Source organism: Macaca nemestrina, chromosome 13 (assembly GCF_043159975.1).
Source record: "Macaca nemestrina isolate mMacNem1 chromosome 13, mMacNem.hap1, whole genome shotgun sequence".
NCBI lineage: Eukaryota > Metazoa > Chordata > Mammalia > Primates > Cercopithecidae > Macaca > Macaca nemestrina.
The window spans coordinates 55,699,858-55,725,629 of NC_092137.1; the positions used below are offsets into that span (position 1 = coordinate 55,699,858).

Consider the following 25,772-nt stretch of genomic DNA (forward strand, 5'->3'; position numbering starts at 1 on the left):
AATTTGCCCATTATGCTTTGACTCCCTATTTGGGTTTACCTATAGTCAAAGAACATGCTGACCACTAATATGACTTTTCTATTCTATTTACTAGATGACCATATTTCTTAAAATAAATTAATAAACTGGTATTGCAGCCTCTTAGGATACTAACATGAAATAGTGGATAAGAAACCAATCAAATCTGTTATTGCATTCATAAAATTCAGTTGTAAGACATGCAAAGCTAGGGACCAGACCCAAGAAAATGCAAACAATGTATTACTGTGTGAAATCATATCTATGGAGACAGGTAGTCTTCTGAGATATCTCCCACTGCAGAAAATAAAGAACTGAAAGTAAACATAAATACAACTTCATGATTCAATTATCTATTTAAATTTTTAAAAAATTGAGAATACCTTCGGAAAGTTCACTAGTTCTGGATATCTGTTCCAGCTCCCAGCCAAGATGTAATGATTCATCCATACTTTGTTTCTGTGCCATTTCCAAAGTCATATTTTCTTCCATTAATTCTTCAATCTTTTTTCTATCCATATCTCGTTCCTTTTTTATTGGCAAGGATTAGGGAGAGAAAAAAGGCTAAGAAACAGTACAATTTCAAGCAAAAACTTTATTACTCAACTTTTATTTATCAGAAACTTAGTTATAATCATGAGTTCCTTAAATTGTTCAGTTTTGAAGGCACTTACAATTATCACTGGCAATTATACTGATTAAGTGTCTGACATCCTTTTAAGCTGATCTTTGGGGACACAATGAAAATTCTTCTTCATAGTCAACATACTGTTTTGGTGATCTAACAAAAGAATTATGAACCAACGCTAAATTTTAGCAAACAGATTTCTGTATTTTTAAAGACATGTTTACACAATAGCTTATTTATTGTGGTATTGAAAGGTTGAAGACAAAATTAGTAAGTAACATGCTTCTGTAACAAAAGCAGAAATTTCTACTACTTTCATATTTATATAAAGTTGGAGGCATCTAACTTATTTAGCTCTCTCTTCTCTGTTAAAGCCTCAAGGACACTAGCCATCCTTGCCAATACAAGGAAATCAGTTGAATCTTGAAAAGTTTTCCTTAGAGGCCATGTAACTGATCTATCTCTTAAAACTTACCATTTCCATATCATGAAGTTTAGCTTTTAGTTGTAAGTTCTCTTTTTCTAATTCATGTAATTTATCAGAACGAGCACGAGTTCCTTCTAGTTGGTCTTCCAACATGGTTTTTGTTTCTAATAAAACTTGATTGTCTTCTTTTAACTCCTATAAACATTTATCACAAATGTGTTAATATCTGTTAATTTTTTAAAGTTATGGAACATAAAGATTATCACAAAACATTAAGCCATCTTTATCAACAGTTCTATGCATGAGTAAACCTACTAATAGAAATACAATTAATGTTTTCTTGGCTTTTTACCCCAGAATGCAAACAAAACACTCAGTACTTAAGATATGTAATACTACTGTAACTTCACATTAAATTGTCGGGGCATATTTAACTTCCTCAGTCACAAAGATAAGGAATTAACTAAGTAGAAGTAGTCTTCCAGATATTTAAGATACAACTCTCCATGGAATCCAGGCTTAATGTATTGACTGAAATAGATTTAAATATTTCTCTGTACTTTGGGCTATAACTTGGAAGTGAAGGGCTTGAGGTTTTTGCAGTAAAATACCAAGACTTGAATCAGAACTCACATAAATCATAAACCAAGGCTCTATTAATAAATATTTTACATAAATACACCTTGAGGAAATCCTTAAAAGTCCCTGCATATGTTTTGCAGATAAAAGAGTTCATAATTCTATCTTGCTAAGTTATATACCTATGGTTTCTAAACTAAAGTCTAGAAAAAGTATACTAAGACAGTGATATTCATGAGAATCCCTTAACAGTGTCATGCATACACACGCCTTTAAATAACTGACAAATAATTAATATGTACTTTATCTCTACAGTCCTATTGGGTCTACTTACTGGTAACCTTCAAGTTAAAATGTTCTAACCACTTTCTCTTACATTTTCATTTCTTGATTTTGTATACTCTCTCCTTCTTATCCTACTACTGAAATTGACCAAAATCTCCTGTTTACAGATAATGAGGAAATTAGCTGAGAAAGAAGAAAAAGACACAAGACCTGTCAAAGTCTTTTTTTTTGTTTTGTTTGAGACAGAGTCTCACTCTGTCACCCAGGCTGGAGTGTACTGGCGTGATCTCGACTCACTGCAACCTCCACCTCCTGGGTTCAAGCGATTCTCCTGCCTCAGCCTCCTGAGTAGCTGGGCTTACAGGCATGTGCCACCATGCCCAGCTAATTTTTTTATTTTTAGTTGAGACGGGGTTTTGACATGTTGGTCAGGCTGGTCTCGAACCCCTGACCTCAGGTGATCTGCCCTCCTTGGCCTCCCAAGTGCTGGGATTACAGACATGAGCCACTGTGCCCAGCCTGACTTGTCAAATTCTTGTCAAACTCAACTTCACGTAACACTGAACTGTAACTATCAAGTTAGAAAAAATTTTTTTCATTTGTTTGCATATATAGAGGCTTCATTAATCTTAATTTAGTGATCTCAATTAAGAAGCAATCTGAAATATGTTTTGCTTTCACTTTGGGAAAAAGTTTAAAATTAATAGAAATAAATATTTTGACTATAAGAAGGACTTCAAAGGTCTGCTCTATATATGATGTTAAGAAAAGGAATAAAAGAAGAGCCCCAAAGAGTTCAATAAAACTAGTAATATCCACAGGTCCCTTTTGTAGAAGTCTAACTAAAAGCAATATGCTAATCTATCATAAAATAAACATACCCAAATGTATTTACTGTTTGTTCACCATTTCAAGAGTTTCTCATGTTTATTAACTGCATTTTAAATATGTTAAAATTCTAACACAGAAAAAAAAATCATGGTTAATTATGCAACATACCTCAACTCTTGCCTTATAAAATTCAATATCATGTAGTCTCTCTTTATATCTGCTGACTTCACTTTCAAGCTTATCAACTCTGATTGCTTTCTCTCGTAGTGCATCTAATTCATCTCGGTACATTCTGGCAGAGCGAGCATCCGAAAGCAAATTCATGTTCTAAATAAAAATTTAAAAATATATTTTAATTATTATTTTCCGTTATCAACTTGTTATTCTTTGTTGCACAATTTGATACATTTATTTATTTACTGAGACAGAGTTTCACTCTTGTTGCCCAGGCTGGAGTGCAATGGTGTGATCTCAGCTCACGGCAACCTCCGTCTCCCAGGTTCAAGCGCTTCTTCTCCCTCAGCTTCCCAAGTAGCTGGGATTACAAGTTCCCACCACCATGCCCGGCTAATTTTTGTATTTTTAGTAGAGATGGAGTTTCGTTATGTTGGCCAGGCTGGTCTCAAAACTCCTGACCTCGGGTGATCCACTCACCTCAGCCTCCCAAAGTGCTGGGATTACAGGCGTGAGACACTGCACTTGGCTAATAAATTTACTTTAAAAATCAATGAATTACATACTTTAAAAAGGTGAATTTTATGGTATGTAAATTATATCTAATTTTTTTTTAATGGGGAGATATAAACTTTTTTTTTCATTATCTTGGATACATTACTAAAATTTTTTAAAGCCTTTTTAAAAAAACAAAGTATTTTAAACATATATATATACACATTTATGCTCATATTTTTTAAATATGTTCTCTGTCAGGAATGTAAACAATATTCAGGATATTTTAAAATAAGTTAACATCCATGTAACACAACCATTTGCAATTAATTTATGGTGAAAAAGTTAATTTTAAAATAAAAGATGGTAAAAATACAGAAAAGGCAAACAATATTACTAAAATAAATCATTAATTACTGTATAAAAGTTTCTATAGATATGTTGTGACATACCAAAATCTTGCTGACATTTTTTTAAAGCTTCCAAGTAAAATCATTAGTGCATATATTAATATCATTTGAGACAAATATTAAAATCCAACCTTTTAAAAGCCTTATTGTAATCTTTTAGGATAGTAGTTCTTAAAGTATAATCCAGGGTCTTCTGTGGGCCCTGAAACCTTTTCAGGGAGTTCAGAAGGTCAAAACTATTTTCATAATAACACTAAAACATTATTTGTCTTTTTCATTTTCATTCTCTCATGAGGGCACAGTAAAGTTTTCCAGAGGCTACATGGTGTGTGACATCTTAACAGACTAAATGCAGAAACAGCTATGAGAATCTAGTAGTAGTCATCTATTAAGCAAGGTATTAAAGAGATCTGCAAAAATGTAAAATAGTATCATTCTTTTCATTATTCTTTGTTTTGGAAAATAATGGTTATTTCATTAAAATACCTATGTATTCATCTACCTATTTTTTTTTTTTGAGACAGAGTCTCACTCTGTCACCCAGGCTGGAGTGCAGCAGTGACACCATCTCAACTCACTGCCACCTCCACCTCCCAGGTTCAAGAGATTCTTGTGCCTGTCTCCCAAGTAGCTGGGATTATAGGTGTGCACCACCACACTCACTTAATTTTTGTATTTTCAGTAGAGACAGGGTTTTGCCATGTTGCCCAGGCTGGTCTTTAATTCCTGGCCTCAAGTGATCTGCCTGCCTTGGCCTTCCAAAGTGCTGGGATTACAGGTATGAGCCACCACGCCCAGTTGGAGTCTAACATGAAATGGGGTATTTTTTTAATGATTTTTTTTTTTTTTTTTTTTTTGAGACAGCGTCTCACTCGGTTACCCAGGCTGATCACTGGCACATTCACAGCTCACTGCAGCCTCGACCTCCCAGGCTCAAGTGATCTTCCCACCTCAGTCTCCCAAGTAGCTAGGACTACCAGCGTGTGCCCAACTACGTGCAGCTAATTTTTTCATTTTTTTTGCAGCGATGAGGTTTTGTCATGTTGCCCTGGCTGGTCTTTAACTCCTGGGCTCAAGCAACCTACCTGCCTTGGCCTCCCAAAGTGCTACAATTATGGGCATGAGCCACTGCACCCAACTCAAGTGACTTAATTTTTTTTTTTTTTCTGAGACGGAGTCTCGCACTGTTGCCTGGGCTGGAGTGCAATGGCGCAATCTTGGCTCACTGCAACCTCCACCTCCTGGGTTCAAGCAATTCTCCTGCCGCAGTCTACTGAGTAGCTGGGATTACAGGTGCCCACAAACACGCCTGGCTAATTTTTTGTATTTTTAGTAGAGACAGGGTTTCACTATGTTGGCCAGGCTGGTCTTGAACTCCTGACCTCTTGATCCACCTGCCTCAGCCTCCCAAAGTGCTGGGATTACAGGCGTGTGCCACTGCACTTGCCCAGACTTAAGTTTTTAAAAATTCATAGTTTTAGTTTTTAATATGATAAATACCAATAGATATAATCCATATTCAACCAATCCTCATTAATTTTTAAGAGTGGTGAGGAGGCTTGAGACCAAAAAGACTGAAAACTACTGCTTTAGAGAGAACCAACATACATTAAAAAAAAAAAAAAAAAAAAAAAAAAAAAAAAAACCCTGCTGCCAACAAGTAGAAAAGCAGCCACAGCATGTCTAGAAATAAAGACTATGAAGACTAGTCTCATTTATCTATGAAGGTCCCAGTTTATGATCCGGTAATTACAGTATTCCCTGCATCTAAAATGGCAGGTATGGGGAAGATAAGGGAAAAAAACAACTATCCAGCCTTATCCTAATCCTTAGCACTTATGGATTAAAGAGCTCACACACTAATCTCAAATAAAAATGAAACATTAGAGTGACTGTAAAAGTGAGCTATTAATTACTCTTGGTTTAAGGTGAAAAAAGAAGAAGCTGCTGTAAAATAAAGATACTTTTAAAATTTTTTAAATCTTATTTAATAGGAAAAGAGTGAAAAAAATCAAAAAGCATTCTGTCATATATAAATTCGTATAAAACACTATCAGGCAGCAGAGACACAGAGAGATACACATAAAGAGCATAGTTTACAGTAGAGGTGTTCTAGCTTCCAAGGCCACAGAAGCCAAACACATCAAAAAGAAAAATCTGGAACTACCCCAGTCCTAAGTAGCTCTTTTGAATCTTAGCAGAGTTTGAACAGCATTAACATGGAAGAAAGTTTGGCTCTGGCATTTTTGAAGAGAGAGACTCTGAAAAAATCATCCAATCTCTGGAAGCCTCAGTAACCTCATTTATTTATATAAGCATTGAAGGAAAGGTTATAAATTACAAGGAAGAAAATCAATTTCCAATTACTTGGTGGTCCTAAATAATAGATATTCCAGGTACCAACCTCTTGTTGCAGCCTTTTGAGTTCTATTTCCATTTGCTCAAGTTCTTGTTTACAATCCAACAACTGTTCAGTCTTTTCCTCCCTTAAATGCAAAAATACACTCATTAAGCATATTATTTTTGAAAACTGTGATCATCATCTGCATTAATATAAATGTATTATCACTACTAAATAACTAGTTGAACATAGTATTAGCCATAACCCTAATCTAGAAGAGAAAAAAAGATAGGTATTAGGAATTTATACAATTAGATGCCATTAATCAAACCTCTTCCCTTTTTCCAAAGGCTAACCTCAATGGCTGATGTTCTCATAGTATGTAATACAGTTTTTCTCTTCCTCTCTTTTCATCTTTCCTGCCCTCCACCCCCCTTCCATTTCCACTCTTCTTTCTCTCTTCCTCACTCTCTGCAGTTACAGACAGTTAAGCTAAGAATTTTTTTTGAGACAGAGTCTTGCTCTGTCGCCCAGGCTGGAGTGCAATGGCAGGAACTTGACTCACTGCAACCTCTGCCTCCCAGGTTCCAGCAATTCTCCTGCCTCAGTAGCTGGGATTACAGGCGCCCGCCACTATGCAGGCTAATTTTTTTTATTTTTAGTAGAGACGGGGTTTCACCATGTTACTCAGGCTGGTCTCGAACTCCTGACCTCAGGTGCTACCTGCCGTGGACTCCCAAAGTGCTGGGATTACAGGCATGCGCCACTGCGCCCGGCCTAAGCTAAGAATTTTTATGCAAGGCAGTTCTACCTGTGTCTGAGACTTATAAGGGTCTCCAACTATTTTCAACATTTACAGTGGCTGAAAGGAAATTATTACTTCCAATTGCCATAAGATACTAAAATCTTTACTTCTCTATTGGTTTCAGCCTATAAACATCCTCCAATTTCTTCTATTAGTTTTTCTCTTAGAATTGCTTTACTTCTAATCTCCATTTTCTCTCTCTCCTTCACAATCAAGCTCCTTAAAATAAGCCTCCACTACTATCTCTACTTTTCTACCCTCTGTTCTTTAATAATAAAGTAAATGTTCACTGTATAAAACAATTTATTGTTCTAATCTCCTCATGCCCTTACATTTTTCAAAACCATTATATATTAACACTTATTATAAAATATAATGTTTATATTATTTAAAATATATTATTAAAAATATATATACTTATATATTTTAAGAGACAAGATTTCACTCTGATGCCCAAGCTGGAGTGCAGTGGCATGATCACAGCTCACTGCAACCCTGAACTCCTGGACTCAAGTGATTCTCCTGCCTCAGCATCTGGAATAGCTGGGACTATAGACATGTGCCACCACTTCTGGCTAATTTTTTGTAGAGATGAGGTCTCACTCTGTTGTCCAGGGTGGTCTTGAGCTCCTGGCCTCAAGCAATCTTCCTGCCTCAGCCTCCCACAGCACTGGGATTACAGGCATGAGCCATGGTGCCCAGCCCAAAACCATGATTTTTAACGGTAGAAAAATATTCCCTTTGCTAGAGAAACCATACCATATTAAATGGATTCCATTTTTTACTGTACTATATAATCTTTTAGTAAATAAGCTCATTACTATATATAAAATCCTGTGTATTTCGGGACAGTTTTCTTCTTCTTTTGTTTTTTAAGAGACAGGGTGTCACTATGTTGCCCAGCCTTGCTTTGAACTCTTGGGCCCAAGAATTCCACCCAGCCTGCTAAGTAACTGGGACTACAAGCGCGCACTGCTGTGCTTGGCTTTTGGGACAGATTTCTAAAAGTGCATTACAAGTTAAAAGGCATTTGAAACAGGTTAAGTATCCCTTATCTGAACTGCTTTGGACCCAGAAGTATTCAGAATTTTTTCAAGTTTTTTTTTTCCCCCTTTGAGACAAAGTCTCACTCTGCTACCCAGGCTGGAGTGCAGTGGTGCAATCCCAGCTCACTGCAGCCTTGACCTCCTGGTTCAGGTGATCCTCCTGCCTCAAGCTCCCACGTAGGTGGGACCACAGGCACGTGCCACCACACTGCAGCCTTGACCTCCGGTTCAGGTGATCCTCCTGCCTCAAGCTCCCACGTAGCTGGGACCACAGGCACGTGCCACCACACTCCTAATTTTAAAAAATTATTTGCAGAGACAGGTCTCCCTGTGTTGCCCAGGCTGGTCTCAAACTCCTGAGCTCAAGCAATCCTCTTGCCTCAGCCTCCCAAAGTGCTGGAATTACAGGCGTAAGCCACCATGCCCTGCCTCATTTTAACCATTTTAAACATATAATTCAGTGGCATTAATTATGTTCACAATGTTGAATGTTGGCCATTCCTTATGTATGTTAACACACAGAATTCAAAACAGATGTCTACACAAAAATATGCACCTGAATGTTTATAGCAGCATTATTCATAATAGCCAAAAACTGGATTCAAATGCCCATCAACCAAAAAACGGTTAATCAAAATGTGGTATATCCATTCAGTGGAATATTATTCAACTCTAAAAATAATAAAGTATTGATACATGCTACAACATGGATGAACCTGGAAAACATTATGCTAAGTAAATGACGCCAGTCACAAAAGGCACGTACTGTATGATTTCGTTTATACAATAAAATGTCCAGAATAGGCAAATTCATGAAAACAGAAAGTAGATTAGTGATTGCCAGGAGCTGACAGCAAAGGGGGATGGATAGTGACAGTTACTAAATATGGGGTTTCTTTTTGCAGTGATGAAAACGTCGTGAAATTGGTGTGTGGGCCGGCGCAGTGGCTCATGCCTGTAATCCCAGCACTTTGGGAGGCTGAGGCAGTGAATCACAAGGTCAGGAGCTCAAGACCAGCCTAACCAACATAGTGAAACCCCATCTCCACTAAAAGTAAAAAAATTAGCCAGGTGTGGTGGTGCACACCTGTAAATCCCGGCTACCCAGGAGGCTGAGGCAGAATTGCTTGAACCCAAGAGGCAGAGGCTGCAGTGAGCCAAGATCACGCCATTGCACTCCAGCCTGGGTAACAGAGCGAGACTCCATCTCAAATAACAACAAAAACAAAACAAAAAAAAAACACAAGAAATTGCTGTGTGATGACTGCACAACTCTTTGAATAGACTAAAACCACTGAATTGTTCACTTTAAAAGGATTAATTTTCTGACCTGCGAATTATATCTCAATAAGGCTTTTATTTTTTTGAAAAATAACAAATAGTTAATATTAGAAAAATTCTTTCAAAACATGGGATTTATGGAGGCAGACTTAAAGGGACTCTTTGGTAGTATTAACTACTGCATAAAAGTGAAATTACTATTTTAAATAAAAAAATTACTTCTTTTACCCATATCACAAATTATACTTTTACACTATATGTTTATAAATCAAAAGCAATTATATCATAATGTACTACCCCATAAATGAGTATGCTGTTAATTTGCACTTTCTGGTTGTAATTACTTATTGTATAGTTTCCATTCGGTATAAGGCAACCTGCCGTTTTTGTCGACCATGATTTCTGCACTTCATTCACTTTAGTAGAGATTTGTCCCAATAAAAAGAACTAATATGAGATTTATTTCTTTTTAATAGAAGAAATCCATAAAGAAACACATTTTCAAAGGGCAACGAAGATATTAGATGGTATTTGTTGAAAAGCTAGTTACTGAGAAAACTTGTTACAATACTGGCACATTTATTTACCCATTAAAAATATCCATTTACATTTTCTAATCAGTATTAGAAAACCAAATTTCATCAATCTCCTCAAGTTGTTTGGAATTTTAATATACTCTATGTACAAGTAAATTTTATTTAAAAATTAAATTCGAACATAGTGCAAAACCTTAAACGAATTCACAGCCATCATTACGGTTCTAATTGCATGCTTTATCTAAAGACTGGAGAAATTGTGCTAAATTATATGGAACAAACTAGTGTTCACTATTTAGACTATCCATTAACTGCCAGTCAAACTAATAACAGCAATCTCTTCCCTAATTTTCCTGGTGCAGCTGTTTATAGAATATCCTGGGCGTGTTCATTTCAATAGATACATAATAATGCAGACATCCACAAATGAAAGCTGTTATTTTTTATTTTCAAATTTTCCTATGGACTGTAATATTTTTTCTACCTTGCATATTCAGTCACTTTCTTTAACTACTTTAAATAATCAGTAAATAAATTTAATTGCTACATTGTGGTTTTAAACTTAAAATCTATATTCTGAAGCTCAAATTCCAAGAAACCAAACCAAAAAAAAAAAAAAAACCGGCCGCCACAACAAAAATCCTTTGTTCTTTTAAAAGTACAAAATAAAAACAAATCTCCAGCAGAGACTGATCACATCTTTACTTGTGGTTCACCAAGGAATGCCTATGTAACATTTATACTTAGTTTTCTGTAATAGTCTTTTAAAATTGAGAAAATACAATTTCATCAGCACTATCCAAATCTGAATGCAGTCATGCATCGTTTAAATATGGGAATACACTCTAACGAGTTAGGTGATTTCATCAATGGGCAAACATCACCGAGCATGTATAGTACTTACACAAATCTAGATGGTAATACCCTACTATAAACCTAGGCTATGTGGTATAGCCCAGTGCTTCTAGACTACAAACTTATACAGCATGTGACAGTACTGAATACCATAGGCAACCATAACATAATGGTATTTGTGTTTTTAAACATATCTGAACATAGATAAGGTACAGTAAAAATAGGATATAAAATATTTAAAATGGTACACTTTTTTTTTTTTTTTTTGAGACAGAGTCTCGCTCTGTCCACCAGGCTGGAGTGCAGTGGTGTGCTTTTAACTCACTTCAACCTCCACCTCCTGGGTTCAAGCGATTCTCCTGCCTCAGCCTCCCAGGTAACTGGGACTACATACAAGTGCCTACCACCATGCCTGGCTAATTTTTGTATTTTTAGTAGACACAGGGTTTCACCATGTTGGCCAGGTTGGTCTTGAACTCCTGACCTCAAGTGATCCACCTGCCTCGGTCTCCCAAAGTGTTGGAATTACAGGCATGAGCCACAGCATCAGCCATGTTTTTAATAAACTTTAAAATTTTTAAACTTAATTCTTTTATAATAATGTTTAGTAATGTTTAGTTTAAAATGTAAACACATTGTACAACTGTACAAAAATATTTTCTTTCTTTATATCCTTATTCTTTTTTTTTTTTTGAGACAGTGTCTCGCTCTGTCACCCAGGCTGGAGTGCAGTGTCATCATCTCGGCTCACTGCAGCCTCCACCTCCCTGGTTCAAGCAATTCCCCTGCCTCAGCCCCCCGAGTAGCTGGGATTACAGGTGCACCTCACCATGCCCGGATAATTTTTTTGTATTTTCTAGTAGAGACAGGGTTTCACCATGTTGGCCAGACTGGTCCTGAACTCCTGACCTCAGGCAATCTGCCCACCTCAGCCTCCCAAAGTGCTGGGATTACAGGTGTGAACCACCGCGCCTGGCCTATATCCTTATTCTATCAGCATTTTTCTTTTCTGCTTTTACTTTTAAACTTTTTTGTTAAAAACTAAGACACACATTAGCCTAGGCCTACACAGGGTCAGGCACATCAAGACATTACTAGATGATAGGGATTTTTCAGCTCCATTGTAATCTTACAGGACCACCTACCATCATATACGTGGCCCATTGTTAAATAAAATGTTGTTACGTGGCACATGACTGTATTTACCTTTACTAAGTACGTGACTGAGGCATTTCAATGCAAGACACATACACGAAACTATCTTTTGGTAATAGTATAATGCCAAGAACTCAGTCTTTTAAAACATTAAGTTTTGGGGGGGGAGAATAGGTGCAAAACATTAATTTTAAAAGAGTTAGACTTACTGGTCTCCATCAGTAGTTCCTAGTAATTTGGATTTCAAGGAAAGTAAGACAAAAATTTAAGAGCTCCAATTTGCCAAAGGAGGACCTTATTTTAATAAAAAAATACATTAACACTAGAAAGCTAGAAAGGCCATAAATCCAGAATAACAGGTATCCTTTAAATTGGTAAGATTTAACATAGGAAAACCTTATGCCAACCTCCTTATTTTTCTCATTTTGACACATACTTGTGAAAACACTGACACAAGCTAGAAATATTTCCATAAGCTTAAAAATATTGTTTAGGTCACCTTTGGGACCACATAAATTCAATGAACCTCGAAAATCAGCAACTTACAATTCCTGCCTAAGCCTTCGTATCTTGGCTTTAGCATCTGCCAGTTCCACCGACAGATGTTGTCGACTTTCTGTTCGCTTCATGCCTGGAGAACCACAGGGTGACTGTGCAGATGAAGAGGCATGGGGTAGAGAATGAAGACCATCTCGCTCTTCAGAGAGTTCTATGATAGTCTAGAAATACACACAGAATCACTTTCAGTATTCTACGTATTAGCAAACTAAACACATCAACAAGATCCACTAGGTCTAAGAATTGTACTACAATATCAAAAACAATTCATTGGTCAAAAACATCTTAACTATCATATTTAGTTGTCATTCTTAAAAGTTCCATTCAACAGTTCATGCATGAGCTACTTAGTAAATGATACTAAAGAAGATAATGTTTTTCCCTTCCTAGTTTTTTTCTTTTCATACCTATTTATTTATTTATTTATTTATTTATTTATTTTTTAAGTTCCGAGGTACATGTGGTAGGGTATGCGTATTTGTTACATAGGTAAATGTGTGCCATAGTAGTCTGCTGCACCTGACAACCCATCACCTAGGTATTAAGCCCAGCATGCATTAGCTCTTTTCCCTAATGTTTCCCCACCTGGCCTCCCCCGACAGGCTCCAGTGAGTGTTGTTCACCTCCCTGTGTCCATGTGCTCTCATTGTTCAGCTCCCACTGAAAAGTGAGAACATGTGGTGTTTGCTTTTCTGTTCCTACATTAGTTTGCTGAGGATAAAGGTGTCAAGCTTCATCCATGTCCCTGCAAAGGACATGATCTCATTCCTTTTTAAGGCTGCACAGTATCCCATGGTTTATATGTAACACACTTTCTTTATCCAGTCTATCATTGAGGGGCATTTGGGTTCATTCCATGTCTTTGCTATTTTTTCCCTTCCTAGTTTTTTAAACAAAAGAAATCAATTATGATGAAAATGATTAGATTAGACAGCCAATGGTGGAAAGGCATAAAAGACCTGCTGACATAGAAAAGAAATAGTGATTTGGCTGGCACTATGTTGTCCAATATAATAGCCAGTAGCATAGGTGGCTATTTAATTAAAAATTTTTTAAAAATTCAGTTCTGGGCCGGGCACAGTGGCTCACACCTATAATCCCAGCACTTAGAGAGGCCAAGGAGAGCAGATCATTTGAGGTCAGGAGTTCAAGACCAGCCTAACCAACATGGTGAAATCCCATATGAACTAAAAATACAAAAAAAGTAGCTGGGCATGGTGGTGCGCACCTGTAATCTCAGCTACCCGGGAGGCTGAGGCAAGAGATTACAATAAGCCAAGATTGCTTCACTGCATTCCAGCCTGGGTGACAGAGTGAGAGTCTCAAAAATATAAAATAAAATAAAATTCAGTTCCTTAGTCACACTAGCCACATTTCAAGTGCACACAGCCATTACTGTATGCACTGGGACAGCCCAGAAACACAATCTTGGACAGCCCAGAAATACAATCTTGCCATCACAGCAGAATTGGACAGCACTGTTCTTGAATTATGAACAGGGTTCTTGGAGGGTCCTAACAATACCTCAAAGGTTTAGCTTTATCTCTTTACTCTGCAGTAAGTAACTGAGGAACAGTGATTGATTTCTCCATAATCACACAGCTAGCTAACATGCCATGACTTCAGGCCAGCCTAACTCCACATCTTCTGCTCTCTCTAATAGCAGTCCCAATCTGCTTCCCATCTCAAAGATAGATTCCTTCCTTCCTTCCTTCCGCTTCCAGATTCCTTCCTTCCTTCTGCTTCCCATCTCAAAGACAAATTCCTTCCTTCCTTCCTTCCTTCCTTCCTTCCTTCCTTCCTTCCTTCCTCCTTCTCTTCTCCCCTCCCCTCCCCTCCCCTCTTCTCTCCTCTCTGCCCCCCTACTCTCTCTCTCTCTCTTTCCCCTCCATGGGACACAAACCTCCCTTTCATTTTCCTAAATCTAAACTTTAAGGGCTATATGTACCTATTCCTCCATTCCCCTAATTTTCCTTTTGTTATCTGTAAATTATCTTACTCTAAACCAATTTCTCAGGTTTTCTTTCAAACTTCTCAGGCAAATAAACTGTCTTATATAGAAATTTCAGCTGTACTACTATTCCAGAAAGAATGGTGGGGTTACCATCTTGGGATCATGAAATAAGCATCCTTGCTTTATTTTTCATCACCAAGTCTTATCTGCCTTCCCTGAATCATTACTTTCTTTTTTCCCAACATCTACCACAATTCATTTATTTATCCTCAGGATACATTTCACCTGTATCAAGGTCTGTCTTACCTTCCTGCCTGTAACTATTGCTTTTCGATTCCATATGTCTGTTGATGAATCTCAGAATGTTACTTCCCATTTCTTTTTCTCCCTACTAATTTCATGTCCACTCCTTATTCAATACATACAGTTTTCTCTAGCAAAGGAAGCAATTTTTCTATTGTAGCATGCCTCCTTTACTGTCATTTTCCTATGTCACCATACCTACTCCTGAATCTTTAATCACTCAACTCCTCCCCGCTTTTACTCAGTCCAGAATATTATTCCTGGCTACTTTAGAGTTCCTACTCAGTCTGGAATTATAATTAGGCCCTTAAATGTCATCCTTACTGTGCTGTTACTGACTCACTCTTTGCAGAAAAAGAAAAAGGAATTAACATTTATAGAACTTGTGAGGGATTTTCCAACAAGATCTCATCCAATACTACAATTTGCAATAGAGGTATTATGCCAGTTTTAGACATGAGAAAACTTAGGTTCATATAGATTAAATAACTTAACCGAAGTCACCCAACCAATAATACAGATAGCAGAGATTCAAATTCAAGTTTGACTCTAACACTGTTATCTTCCTGACCCACCATCAGTTTTCTCTATTTTTACTCCAAGATGATAAAGCTCTAGCAGAAAAACAAGAAGTTACGCAGTCCTACTACAGATCTTGCCATCCATTTTCAATTAAACTCTTTCCACTGCCCATCTATCCTTTTATTGAAATATTGCTGATCTCCTTTCAAATTTCCCTATGATGACTCTGTAAATGTATTACCTTTTCTCTACTTAAGCCTCCAACTGCAAACTGCTATCATTACTTCCAATAAATGACCTCTCCTCCAATTTGCCAAAGAAACAAAACCACCTGGGATTAACTCCTTTCTTCTTATGCATTTTTTTTGCTCCTAATACATATTCCTTACTTAAACATTTCAATTTCTTTCTTCTTATTGGCTTTTTTCTCTGTGTTCTTCAAAGATATACAAGTTTCTTTTACTGAGGAAAAAAAAATCATATTCCCTTCTTGGCACTTTTTGAAGGATGGTTCGTTCCTATGTCCAATGACACTATTCAGTTCTATCCCTCTATCAGCGTGCTCATCCCAACTTCCCTATCTCTCTGTGAATAGTGTTATTAATTTTCATAGTTGACTGCATGTACTTGGAGTCAACTTTTATTTGTATATTTTCTTACTGTCTCAATTACCTTTAATCTTGCTTTCTAATATCTCCTGACTCTAACAAAGCTGACAGATAGTAGTAAGTATATAATATTTGTCTCATACACAAATAAACTAGCACTTAATTATATGCTAGCTCATATTTTGTACTTACAAATAATGTAGTTTTCTCAATAAACCAGACGCAATCTTTCTTACACCTCCTTTGTATCTCTCAATCTCTAATTTTATCTAGCATAGTATTTTACATAAAAATGGGTGCTCAAAAATATTCAATTAAGCAATTCACAAAACTAAGAACAGGAGAAAATATAGAAGACAGACACTACATGTGAACTTAGTAGGTGGTGAAATGGTGATATCTATCAAGAACTTCCAAAAGTCAATGAATTACATATTACAAAATATTAAAAAGAAAGAAAGAAACCTGGTATTTTAAAAGTTAAGAGTTCCCAGAGTATTTTCCATTAAAGATTATTTAGATATTTTGACTTTTCTCTAATAGCAGTAACTTCTTGAGCTCAAGGTTTCCCATACATTTTCAAAATAGTCTGATGCAAAAACAAACAAAACAAAATAATCTGATGGCAAATGTTTTTAAAGCATAACTAATTTCATATACCCTCCCACTCCTGTAGCATATATGTAAGAACATATATAGGAATATATACTATATGCTACAAGAATATATATAAAAATGATATATATTATTTTTTGTACTTATCACTTTCACAATTTTATTGTTAATTATTTTAATAAAATAACTTCCTTATTAGACTATAACAATTTTTGGTTCTTTTTTGAAATAGTTTGTCAATTTTTTTGCTCCCAAGCACAAGACCTTGCAAAAACCAGTTGTTTCTTAATATATGGTGAAGAATGAACATAAAAAGACACATCAATGCTAAAGACAAAAAAAACAAAACAAAACACAAAAACAGGTGACCTATTAATTCTACTTGTAGAACTCATTATTAAGGAAAAGAAATTAGAGATGTGCCCAGTACAATCATGGATTTAAGCAAAGGCATTACAGTATTATGTTTCTAACCACAGGCAGTGGAGTTAGATCTGGCAAATTACTTAACTACTTGGGGCTCAAGTATCTTTACCTATAAAATGGGGTTTTCATGCAGATTTAATAAAACAGTATGTGTTAAACTTACAGCACAAAGTCTAGCATAAAATAAACAGTGATAATAAAGAGGTCTTAAATTCATTAAAAATCTCCTATTTGGTTTTTAGTAAAAGGAGAGGACTGAAGACATACTTTTTCTATAGCATTAAGAATACGAAAGAGAAATGTTAAAAAGGGTGACCAAATATATACTTTTTAGGCTGAAGTGAAATAATTATAACAAAAGCTAATCAAAATAAAAAAAAGTTAAAGGGAAACTCTAAATAAGAACTTGTTTCAATCTAATATATGACACAGAGTTACATTTACATACTACCTTTACATTTGTCTAACATTTTTCACAATTTTTTTAATGACCTTTTCAAGTTAGTCTACTGGTAGCCCAAATTGAGGGAAAAAAATTTCCCAGATTGGATATCCCAGATATCCAATCCCAGATTGGATATCTCTCGCCTACCCTATCCCAGATAGCAAGTTGCTTCCCAAGTATCTGAGACAGAAGAGTATGACTTTTTCTTCCTTATTTGAAAAACAAATTCAACAAAAATGCTTAATTGGCAGGATAACATATTTTAAAAGGTTTTTCAAACAATCATTCTATACAGTATTTCATATTCCTTTTAGTTTAACCAGAGTCATGTAATGATAAGTATTCTGTTCACCCCACATTAATCAATTCACTTAAATGGGATCAAACTTTTTTTTTTTTTTTGAGACGCCCAGCCCAAGATCTAACATTTTATATGCACCCATCAGTCATATAAAACCAAAGTACAGGCTGGGTGCAGTGGCTCACACCTGTAATTCCAGCACTTTGGAAGACCGAGGTAGGAGGATCACCTGAGATCAGGAGTTAGAGACCAGCCTGGCCAACATGGCAAAACCCTGTCTCTACTGAAAATACAAAAATTAGCCGTGCATGGTGGTGCATGCCTGAAACCCCAGCTACTTGGGAGGCTTAGGCAGGAGAATTGCTTGAACCTGGGAGGCGGAGGTTGCAGTGAGCTGAGATTGCGCCACTGCACTCCAGCCTGTGCGACAGAGCCAGACTCCATCTCAAAAAAATTTAAAAAATAAAATAAAATAAAACCAAAGTACAGATTCCTAGAAATAATTCCTCAGAAACTGGAGGATACCTTACTGCAATACCTTTAACAACCTGAAATACAAATAAATATTCTAGAAAATGCATAAATCAGTAAAAAGACACTAAAAAATGATAGCATATAGCTAAATAATCTGATTGAAAATGAAATGATCTGAGTATCTCAGGATAAATTTGATGCATAGTAGGAATGTTTTCCAATTTATTCTTTCCTTCCTTTGGTCTCAATGTCCTAGCTTTTTAAAAATTTTAATTGTTGCTTTAAAATGTTTATCTCCTATATTTTCTTTTTGTTTAATGCCTGAAGAAAAATTGAAAATTCACATCAGAACTGACTAACCCCTACAGAGACAAGAAAGTTTTATTCTGAAAAAAATGTTTAGGAATTTTCTCTATGTAGTCTTTCACTGGTCTCAAGAGTATTGATACAAATTCTCTATAAATAAGCTCAAAACTGTCTCTCGCATGTAAATGAAACTGATAAAAGCTATACATTCTGCAGAATGGCAGAGTACTTTGCTCTGCTATTAAGAAAATATTACCCACCATCACATGCATTAAAAGTCTAGACTCTTTAAAATTATAAACTGCTTTCAGACACTGCAGATAGAAAACTTGGTACACTTTTACTCTTTTTAAAAAGCAAAGTTCTGTTTTAACAGACTTAAAATAATTCTCTTTTTAAAAATCACACCTCATTTGAGATCTTTTGTGGGACATTTTATTCAGAACACCTGTTATTCTCCTTTTATTAAAACTTACTTTTCCAACCTCAACATGTGGCAATAAAACTAAGAAATTAGCCTTAAGCAAATTCTTAAGCTTCACCGCAATGATTTTTCCAGTTACATCAACTATATTTTCAGTTTCACACTTTTGTATTGTTGCCAAAGCTGTGGGGATGACTTGAAAAACACACAGGAACAAAAGAATAATGTTAATTTAAAAGAAAAGGAGAAGAGAGGCGGGGCGCGGCGGCTCACGCTTGTAATTCCAGCACTTTGGGAGGCCAAGGCGGGCGGATCATGAGGTCAGGAGATAGAGACCACAGTGAAACCCCGTCTCTACTAAAAATACAAAAAATTAGCCGAGCGTGGTGGCGGGCGCCTGTAGTCCCAGCTACTCAGAGAGGCTGAGACAGGAGAATGGCGTGAGCCCGGGAGGCGGAGTTTGCAGTGAGCCGAGATCGCACCACTGCACTCCAGCCTGGGCACAGAGCGAGACTCCGTCTGGAAAAAAAAAAAAAAAAAGAAAAGAAAAGAAGAAGAGAAAACCTAACTGCAATCTGTTTACTAGCAATTTGGGGTTCTTACACATCCTTTCAGGTTCCTGTGTTCCACACAAAAAAAGACACTCCTGTATTACCCGCCTCTAAGAAATAGTATCGTTTCTGAAAACTGCCTAAAGCTACTATTTTCTTTTTTGGAAAGCAGACTTTCACAATATACTGAAAGAAATTTACAAACCTCTGAATGTTCATCTCTCTCATCTATAAGTCTTTTTAGATGCAATGCCATATTTTTCAAGAGTGGTTCTATGTCCTCCTGCGACATATCAGTCACTTCCATCCATTGCAGGTCAAACACATTTTCCTGATTATGAGTTACCTTTAGAAAAGTAACCGAAATAAACAACCAAAAAAGTGGTTAATACTTAAAAATCTATTCCACTATAGTACAATATTAGCTCAAGTATTATATAACCCATATAAAATATGAAAAGCCAGTATGATGTTACAAGGAGAACATTTGAAATTAATGATGAAAACACTACAAATAAAAATTATTTTTAACTAAATATAATCCTTAAATGAATTAATATTCATTTTCTAGTCAACAAAAATAAAATACTAATATTTAACTCAAGGCATTCTTAAAGGAAAGTAATGTTGATATATCCTGACAACTTCTTTAACAAAATCAACTGAATTTTGTAGATAAGACTTTTAATTTATTGTACTTGAATTCAAGAGCAAAAAGTTTTTAATCTTGTAGGATATATGTTATTGCATTGTTGTTATTGAATATCTAGATCTTTATAGATTCTGAAGATGACACTGTCACAGAAGGTTAGGAGAAAGGATTACCAATATAAAGATTTTTAAAAGAATGGAAAAGTTATATAAGTGCCTTCCATTTCTCACTATAATTCTAATAATTTGCTTTAACTTTCATAATAGCAAAAATAATTACACTTCCAAGGATGGTGGCAAATTCCATAACTTGCAATACTTAGCATTTATTCAGAATAAAATAAAACCATATAACTAGCGTAAAGCAAATATGTCTCTATAATGGGAGACTACCAATAAAACTACATCTTGTAAAGTACTAATATGCTTATGGTTGATAATAATGTTACTGATAAGAAATCTGGGCTTTACAGATGCTAAATAAGAGAAAAGATTACCTATGGAACACAAAAATCTTCTAAATAAAGAATATTTTAAATACTACCAATTTTCACCATTTTAAAATTTTCTTTTCCCTTTTCTAATCAACATGTAAAATTTAACATACTCTAATTCTAAAGTGTCTTTATAAGATTAAAAGCCCAAGAATAGACAGATACAGAAATAGATTTTAAAATGAATCTTAACAAATTTTAATTTCAATTATTTGACACTGCACAATATGCCCTAGACTTAAGTTTTTATATGAATGCTACAAATCATTAATGGGTTTATAATTCAAGTAGTATCTTTAATAAAAATTATGCTGTCTATTCATTCAAAAGAAAATCATTAGAATGACAATACTAAGCTTGTCATCTTACCTCACTATCGCTTTGAATTACAAGCAGTGTTCCACTTTCTGCTGTTTCCATTTACTGCTTTGTAATCTATTCTAACAAAGACATATACCTCATTCCTCAAATAACACTTTCTGCCCATGTCACTAAAGAATAAAGGCAACAGTATATTTATAGTTAACACTGTGCCATGTGTAAGGAACTATCTCTAAAGACAAGACAATTTGTATAAAAGCAGGCTCCCTATCTATGTGATCTTGATTTGTTCTTGCGTATACTATGACTTTTTAACACTTTCTGCCTATGTCACTATAGAATAAGGGCAACAGTATATTTGTAGTTAACACTGTGCCAAACTTAAGGAACTATCTCTAAAGAGAAGACAATTTGTATAAAAGCAGGGTTCATCTATATTTGATCTTGATTTGTTCTTGCTTATTATATTACTTTTAGGTATTTTAGGAGATAGACAAATAAGTACACCACAAGCTTCATAAATAGCACATAAAATTGTATATATTACCTCTTGAATATGTGCGGCAACTGCTGCTTTTGTATCAAAATCTAAACCTTGAATTCTTTCAATAAATTCTTCTTTTTTCTGACACTAAAATAAATGAATAAAATAGTTATTCATACTTTATAGGGTATGGTCCTTAAAATGTTGTATATAACTAAAATTTATGAGGTTTGCTATATTTTGAAAAGTATAGTAAGAGTTTTGTTTTGCATTTAAATTGTCTAACATACTTACCTAATAAACAACAACTTAGAAATAATTATTTTAAAAAGCAAGGCACTGAAAATCCATACTATTTTTATGCTGGAAAGTTCTAAAGTGGGAAACCATTACACAACCCATCTGAGGTTAGCACAATATTATTATGCTAACTTTACACACAGAGAAGTAAAGAATCAAGAACTTGTTTCAGTGAGGATAAGTTACTTGCCAAAAAACACAGTGAGTCAGTGGCAGAATTCGGAATACAGCCAAAATGCTCAGTCAGTCCCTGACTATGACCAAACAACACGGCCTTTCTTCTTGGAAAAAAAATTTAAGCAATTTTTACTTCAAGCTTACAATTCATTCTCACATCTTCATTCTATCAATCTTAATAAAAGAAACCCACTTTTGTGGCCCAGTTCAACATTTATAATGTAATCTAATAAATATTTGATTTGTTTCTAACATAGCAAAGTTACCGGGGCAAAACTTTAAAATATATATACGAGTACACATGTAACCAAATGGAATAAAGGGGGTAATTCTTTATTGTGTAACTTTTAGAAAGCTTTATATAAATTACAAATATTAAAATGCAAAACAATCTTTTTCTTTCCAGTCAGCATTAACAATTTAACATGCATTTTAATCTCTGCCTTCACTTACATCTCTAATGCTGCAAACCAACTGCTAGTATCACTGTATTCTTACCGCTAACAAATGAGAAGTGCCTACAAAATAGACAGCACTGCCTTGTCTCACTTAGATGCATCTCCTGGACCAATTACTGAACTACTAGTGAGGACAATATAGTCACAAAATTTAAAACTAGCTCTTTGATCATGAAACTTACAAGGCTCTGATTTATGCTTTACATGTTTATTTTATCAAATTGTAATGCTCTATTTTCTACTACTATACAATTTAAACACATTTCCATCAATGCAGAAAGTTCTGTATCTTGCAAACACAGAATTATTAGGATAATAAAATGGTTAAAACTAAATTACCAGAAATGTATAATTCCTAGTTGTGATTAGGAAGTCAGAGTTTTGGGTGGATGGAATACAAATTAGTGGGTTTAAACACAAGAATTTTTGTCTAGCAAACAATACTTGACAGGCCTTGTAAGAACAATTAAGAATTATGTTCTAATAATAAATTCATAGCATATATAAAATAATTAACATTTCAGGTATAGTAACATCAATTTTAAAATTTAACACTACCAAAATTGCTGACCTATGCAGTTTCTGAGCCTATCAGAACACAAAACAGCATAATTATTATCAAAGGTATTGACTATGACTCACCAGAGTCCCTTAATTCAACTGCCATATCTTTCTCTGCCTTCAGTTTAGACTAAATAGATACACTTCCCTTTTCTAAGCCAGAGCCACTTGTATTTTACTTGTATTATCTTTAGGAACTCATCCATCAATGAAAATTTTTCCTTTACCCTTGTAACACACACAATTTCTACTAAATCTCACACCTTAATTTAACTCTTAAAGTTAAGCATTCTCAAAATGTTTTATAAACAGGTTAGGCTTCCCTAAAGATACAGAATAAATTTCATAGGCTTTTGAAGGATAGAAAAGAGAAAGACTGTCAAGATGGAAAAAAGAATAAAAGATTCCAACTTTGAAGCTGAATAATCAGATCAAATTTCTGTATCAGAGCTGCCCAATAAATATGGTGATCATTAGCTATATGCATATATGCAGCTATTGAGTACCTGATATGTAGCTAGTGCAACTGAGAAACTGAAATTTTAATTTAATTGTAATTAATTTTAATTCAAATAGCCACATGCGGCTAGTGGCTACTGTATTGAATAGCCCAGGTCTACAGCGTGAGAAAGTCTGGTGTTAAAAACAGATATATAGCTTAATACCAGCTGTGAAGACTAAATAATATCAGCAAACTGTTTTTTCCAATTAAAATTAAGCTCTCTTATCTTTATGTAAAGTTCTTAAACTATCATGGACACTAAAATTAATTGTTTAACTCTGAGTTAAACAATTGTATTATAGTAACTGATTACTAAGCCAGTAGATTACCATGATATTCTAAGAATATGGTACGGAGGCCAGGCATAGTGGCTCATGCCTGTAATCCCAACACTTTGGGAGGCCAAGACAGCTGGATCACCTAAGGTCAGGAGTTCAAGACCAGCCTGGTCAACATGGTGAAACCCTGTCTCTACTAAAAATACAAAGAATTAGCCAGGCGTGGCGGCAGGCGCCTGTAATCCCAGCTACTTGGGAGGCTAAGGCAGAAGAACTGCTTGAACCCAGGAGGCGGAGGTTGCAGTGAGCCGAGATCGCACCACTACACTCCAGCCTGGGCAACAGAGTAAGACTCTCTCTCTCTCTCTCTCTCTCTCTCTCTCTCACACACACACACACACACACACACACACACGCGCGCGCGCGCGCACACACACACAAGAATATGATGTGGAAACTGGGACATGGCAAAAAAGCAAAAAAGTGATTAGGGTGGGAGGTGGGTGGGAGAGAGAAATGCATAAACCCTAAAGTTGTACATCTTCTACCAGAGAACTTAAGCCCTTAATACATTATTCCTCAAATTCCTCATATTTTCAATACATGCTCTATGATCTTAAAGAAATAAGACAGGTTTATGTGGAAAAACTACTAAAATAGAGGAAATGGCACCCAAAACAAGATACTGAACAAGAAAATAATAAAACAAGGAGCACATTACAGTGTTTTCAATAAGAAAACTGATAATATAGGTGTAAACAAATCATAGTTCTACCAAAGAGCAATAAGCAGGGCTTCGAACAGACATTTGTACACTCATGTTCATAGCAACATTGTTTACAAAGGCCAAAAAACGGAGGCAACTCAAGTGTTCAATGATGAATGGATAAACAAAATTTGGTATATATAAACAATGGAATATTATTCAGCCTTAATAAGGAAGGAAACTGAGACATGCTATAGCATGAAAAAACCTTAAAGACATTATGCTACATGAAATAAGCCCATCAAAAGGACAAATACCGTATGATTCCATTTGTATGAGGTACCTAGAGCAATCGAATTCACAGAGACATAAAGTAAAATGGTGGTTACCGAGGGCTGGTAACAAAGGGAGTCATTATTTAATGGGTACAGAGTTTTAGTTTCGGAAGATGAGAAAAGTTCTTCAGATGGATGGTCGTAATGGTTATACAACAATGTGAATGTACAGCAATCAGAGTACCACTGAACTATGTATTTCAAAAATTGTTAAAATTGTAAATTTCCAATTACGTATTTGAAAACAACACTCGTATCAACAAAAGTCTCCCTCTTTGAGCTATATTTGTATTTTTAAATATTCTCAGAAAAACAAATGCCTTGCTAGAAATTGTTTTATTTCCTTTTTTTTTTTTTCTTAAGAGACTGGGCCTTGCTACGTTACCAGGCTGGAGCACAGTGGTTATTCACAGGCATGATCATAGCATACGGCTGCCCTGAACTCCTGGCCTCAAGTGATCCTCCCAAGTAGCTGAGACTAAAGACGCATCACTGAACCAAGCAGAAATTTGTTTTATTTCCTTAAAAAGTGATATGATAAAGTTCTAAAATGCTAACTTTTAAGATGCTTTACAGATCAGTGATAAGAAAACAACAGATTGTAGCCGTCAAACTGAACAAGTTCAAAACTGGTTTTCAGAATCAAATACTAATGTTAGATTCCCTCTGAGGTACATAAAAGGGTCAAATTTTTAATTCTAACCACACTTGACACTCAGTTACTTTCGGCACTACCCAACCTGGCCAAAGTCCAAAATAAGTAATATTTCTGGATACTAAGTAGCCTGCACTGATAGGTTTTAAGTTCTGCTAAAAAGGGTGAATTTCACATAGTCTTAGAACAAAGAAATTTCCAAACAAAACACTGCAAAAATTTTTCTTCTGCATAGGATGGTTTCACCTAGAACTCTCTCAACTACTTCAGGGCTAGGATGAAGAGTCACAGATGTGTGAAAATTCTAGGTGATGCTCAGAACTGGTTCAGAAGACTTGCGTTACCCATTGAAAAAGATTCTGGAGGAACCTGAGTTGGACAGTCAATAACAAAAATACCCAAGCCCTGGCCTTGGACGGTTTTCTTCATATTTAAAGTTATTTCTGTGGCTTTTACTTAAATATAATCAAGGATTAAAAGTTGTAATTTATTTTGTC

At 35.5% G+C, this 25,772-nt stretch overlaps 1 protein-coding gene across 10 annotated transcripts in view; it reads right to left on the reverse strand.

The window, feature by feature from the left end:
- The window catches only part of LOC105465055 (coiled-coil domain containing 88A), a 129,635-nt gene that overhangs the window by 56,750 nt on the left and 47,113 nt on the right, over window positions 1-25,772 (reverse strand). For all 10 annotated transcript variants that reach the window (XM_071076712.1, XM_071076707.1, XM_071076709.1 and 7 more), the window contains exons 6-12: window positions 21,367-21,450; window positions 19,559-19,699; window positions 12,413-12,585; window positions 6,252-6,333; window positions 2,937-3,095; window positions 1,122-1,268; window positions 402-546 (exon numbers count right to left, since the gene is read on the reverse strand). In XM_071076712.1, coding sequence (XP_070932813.1) covers window positions 402-546; window positions 1,122-1,268; window positions 2,937-3,095; window positions 6,252-6,333; window positions 12,413-12,585; window positions 19,559-19,699; window positions 21,367-21,450 — 931 coding nt within the window. The remainder of the gene's footprint in view (window positions 1-401; window positions 547-1,121; window positions 1,269-2,936; window positions 3,096-6,251; window positions 6,334-12,412; window positions 12,586-19,558; window positions 19,700-21,366; window positions 21,451-25,772) is intronic.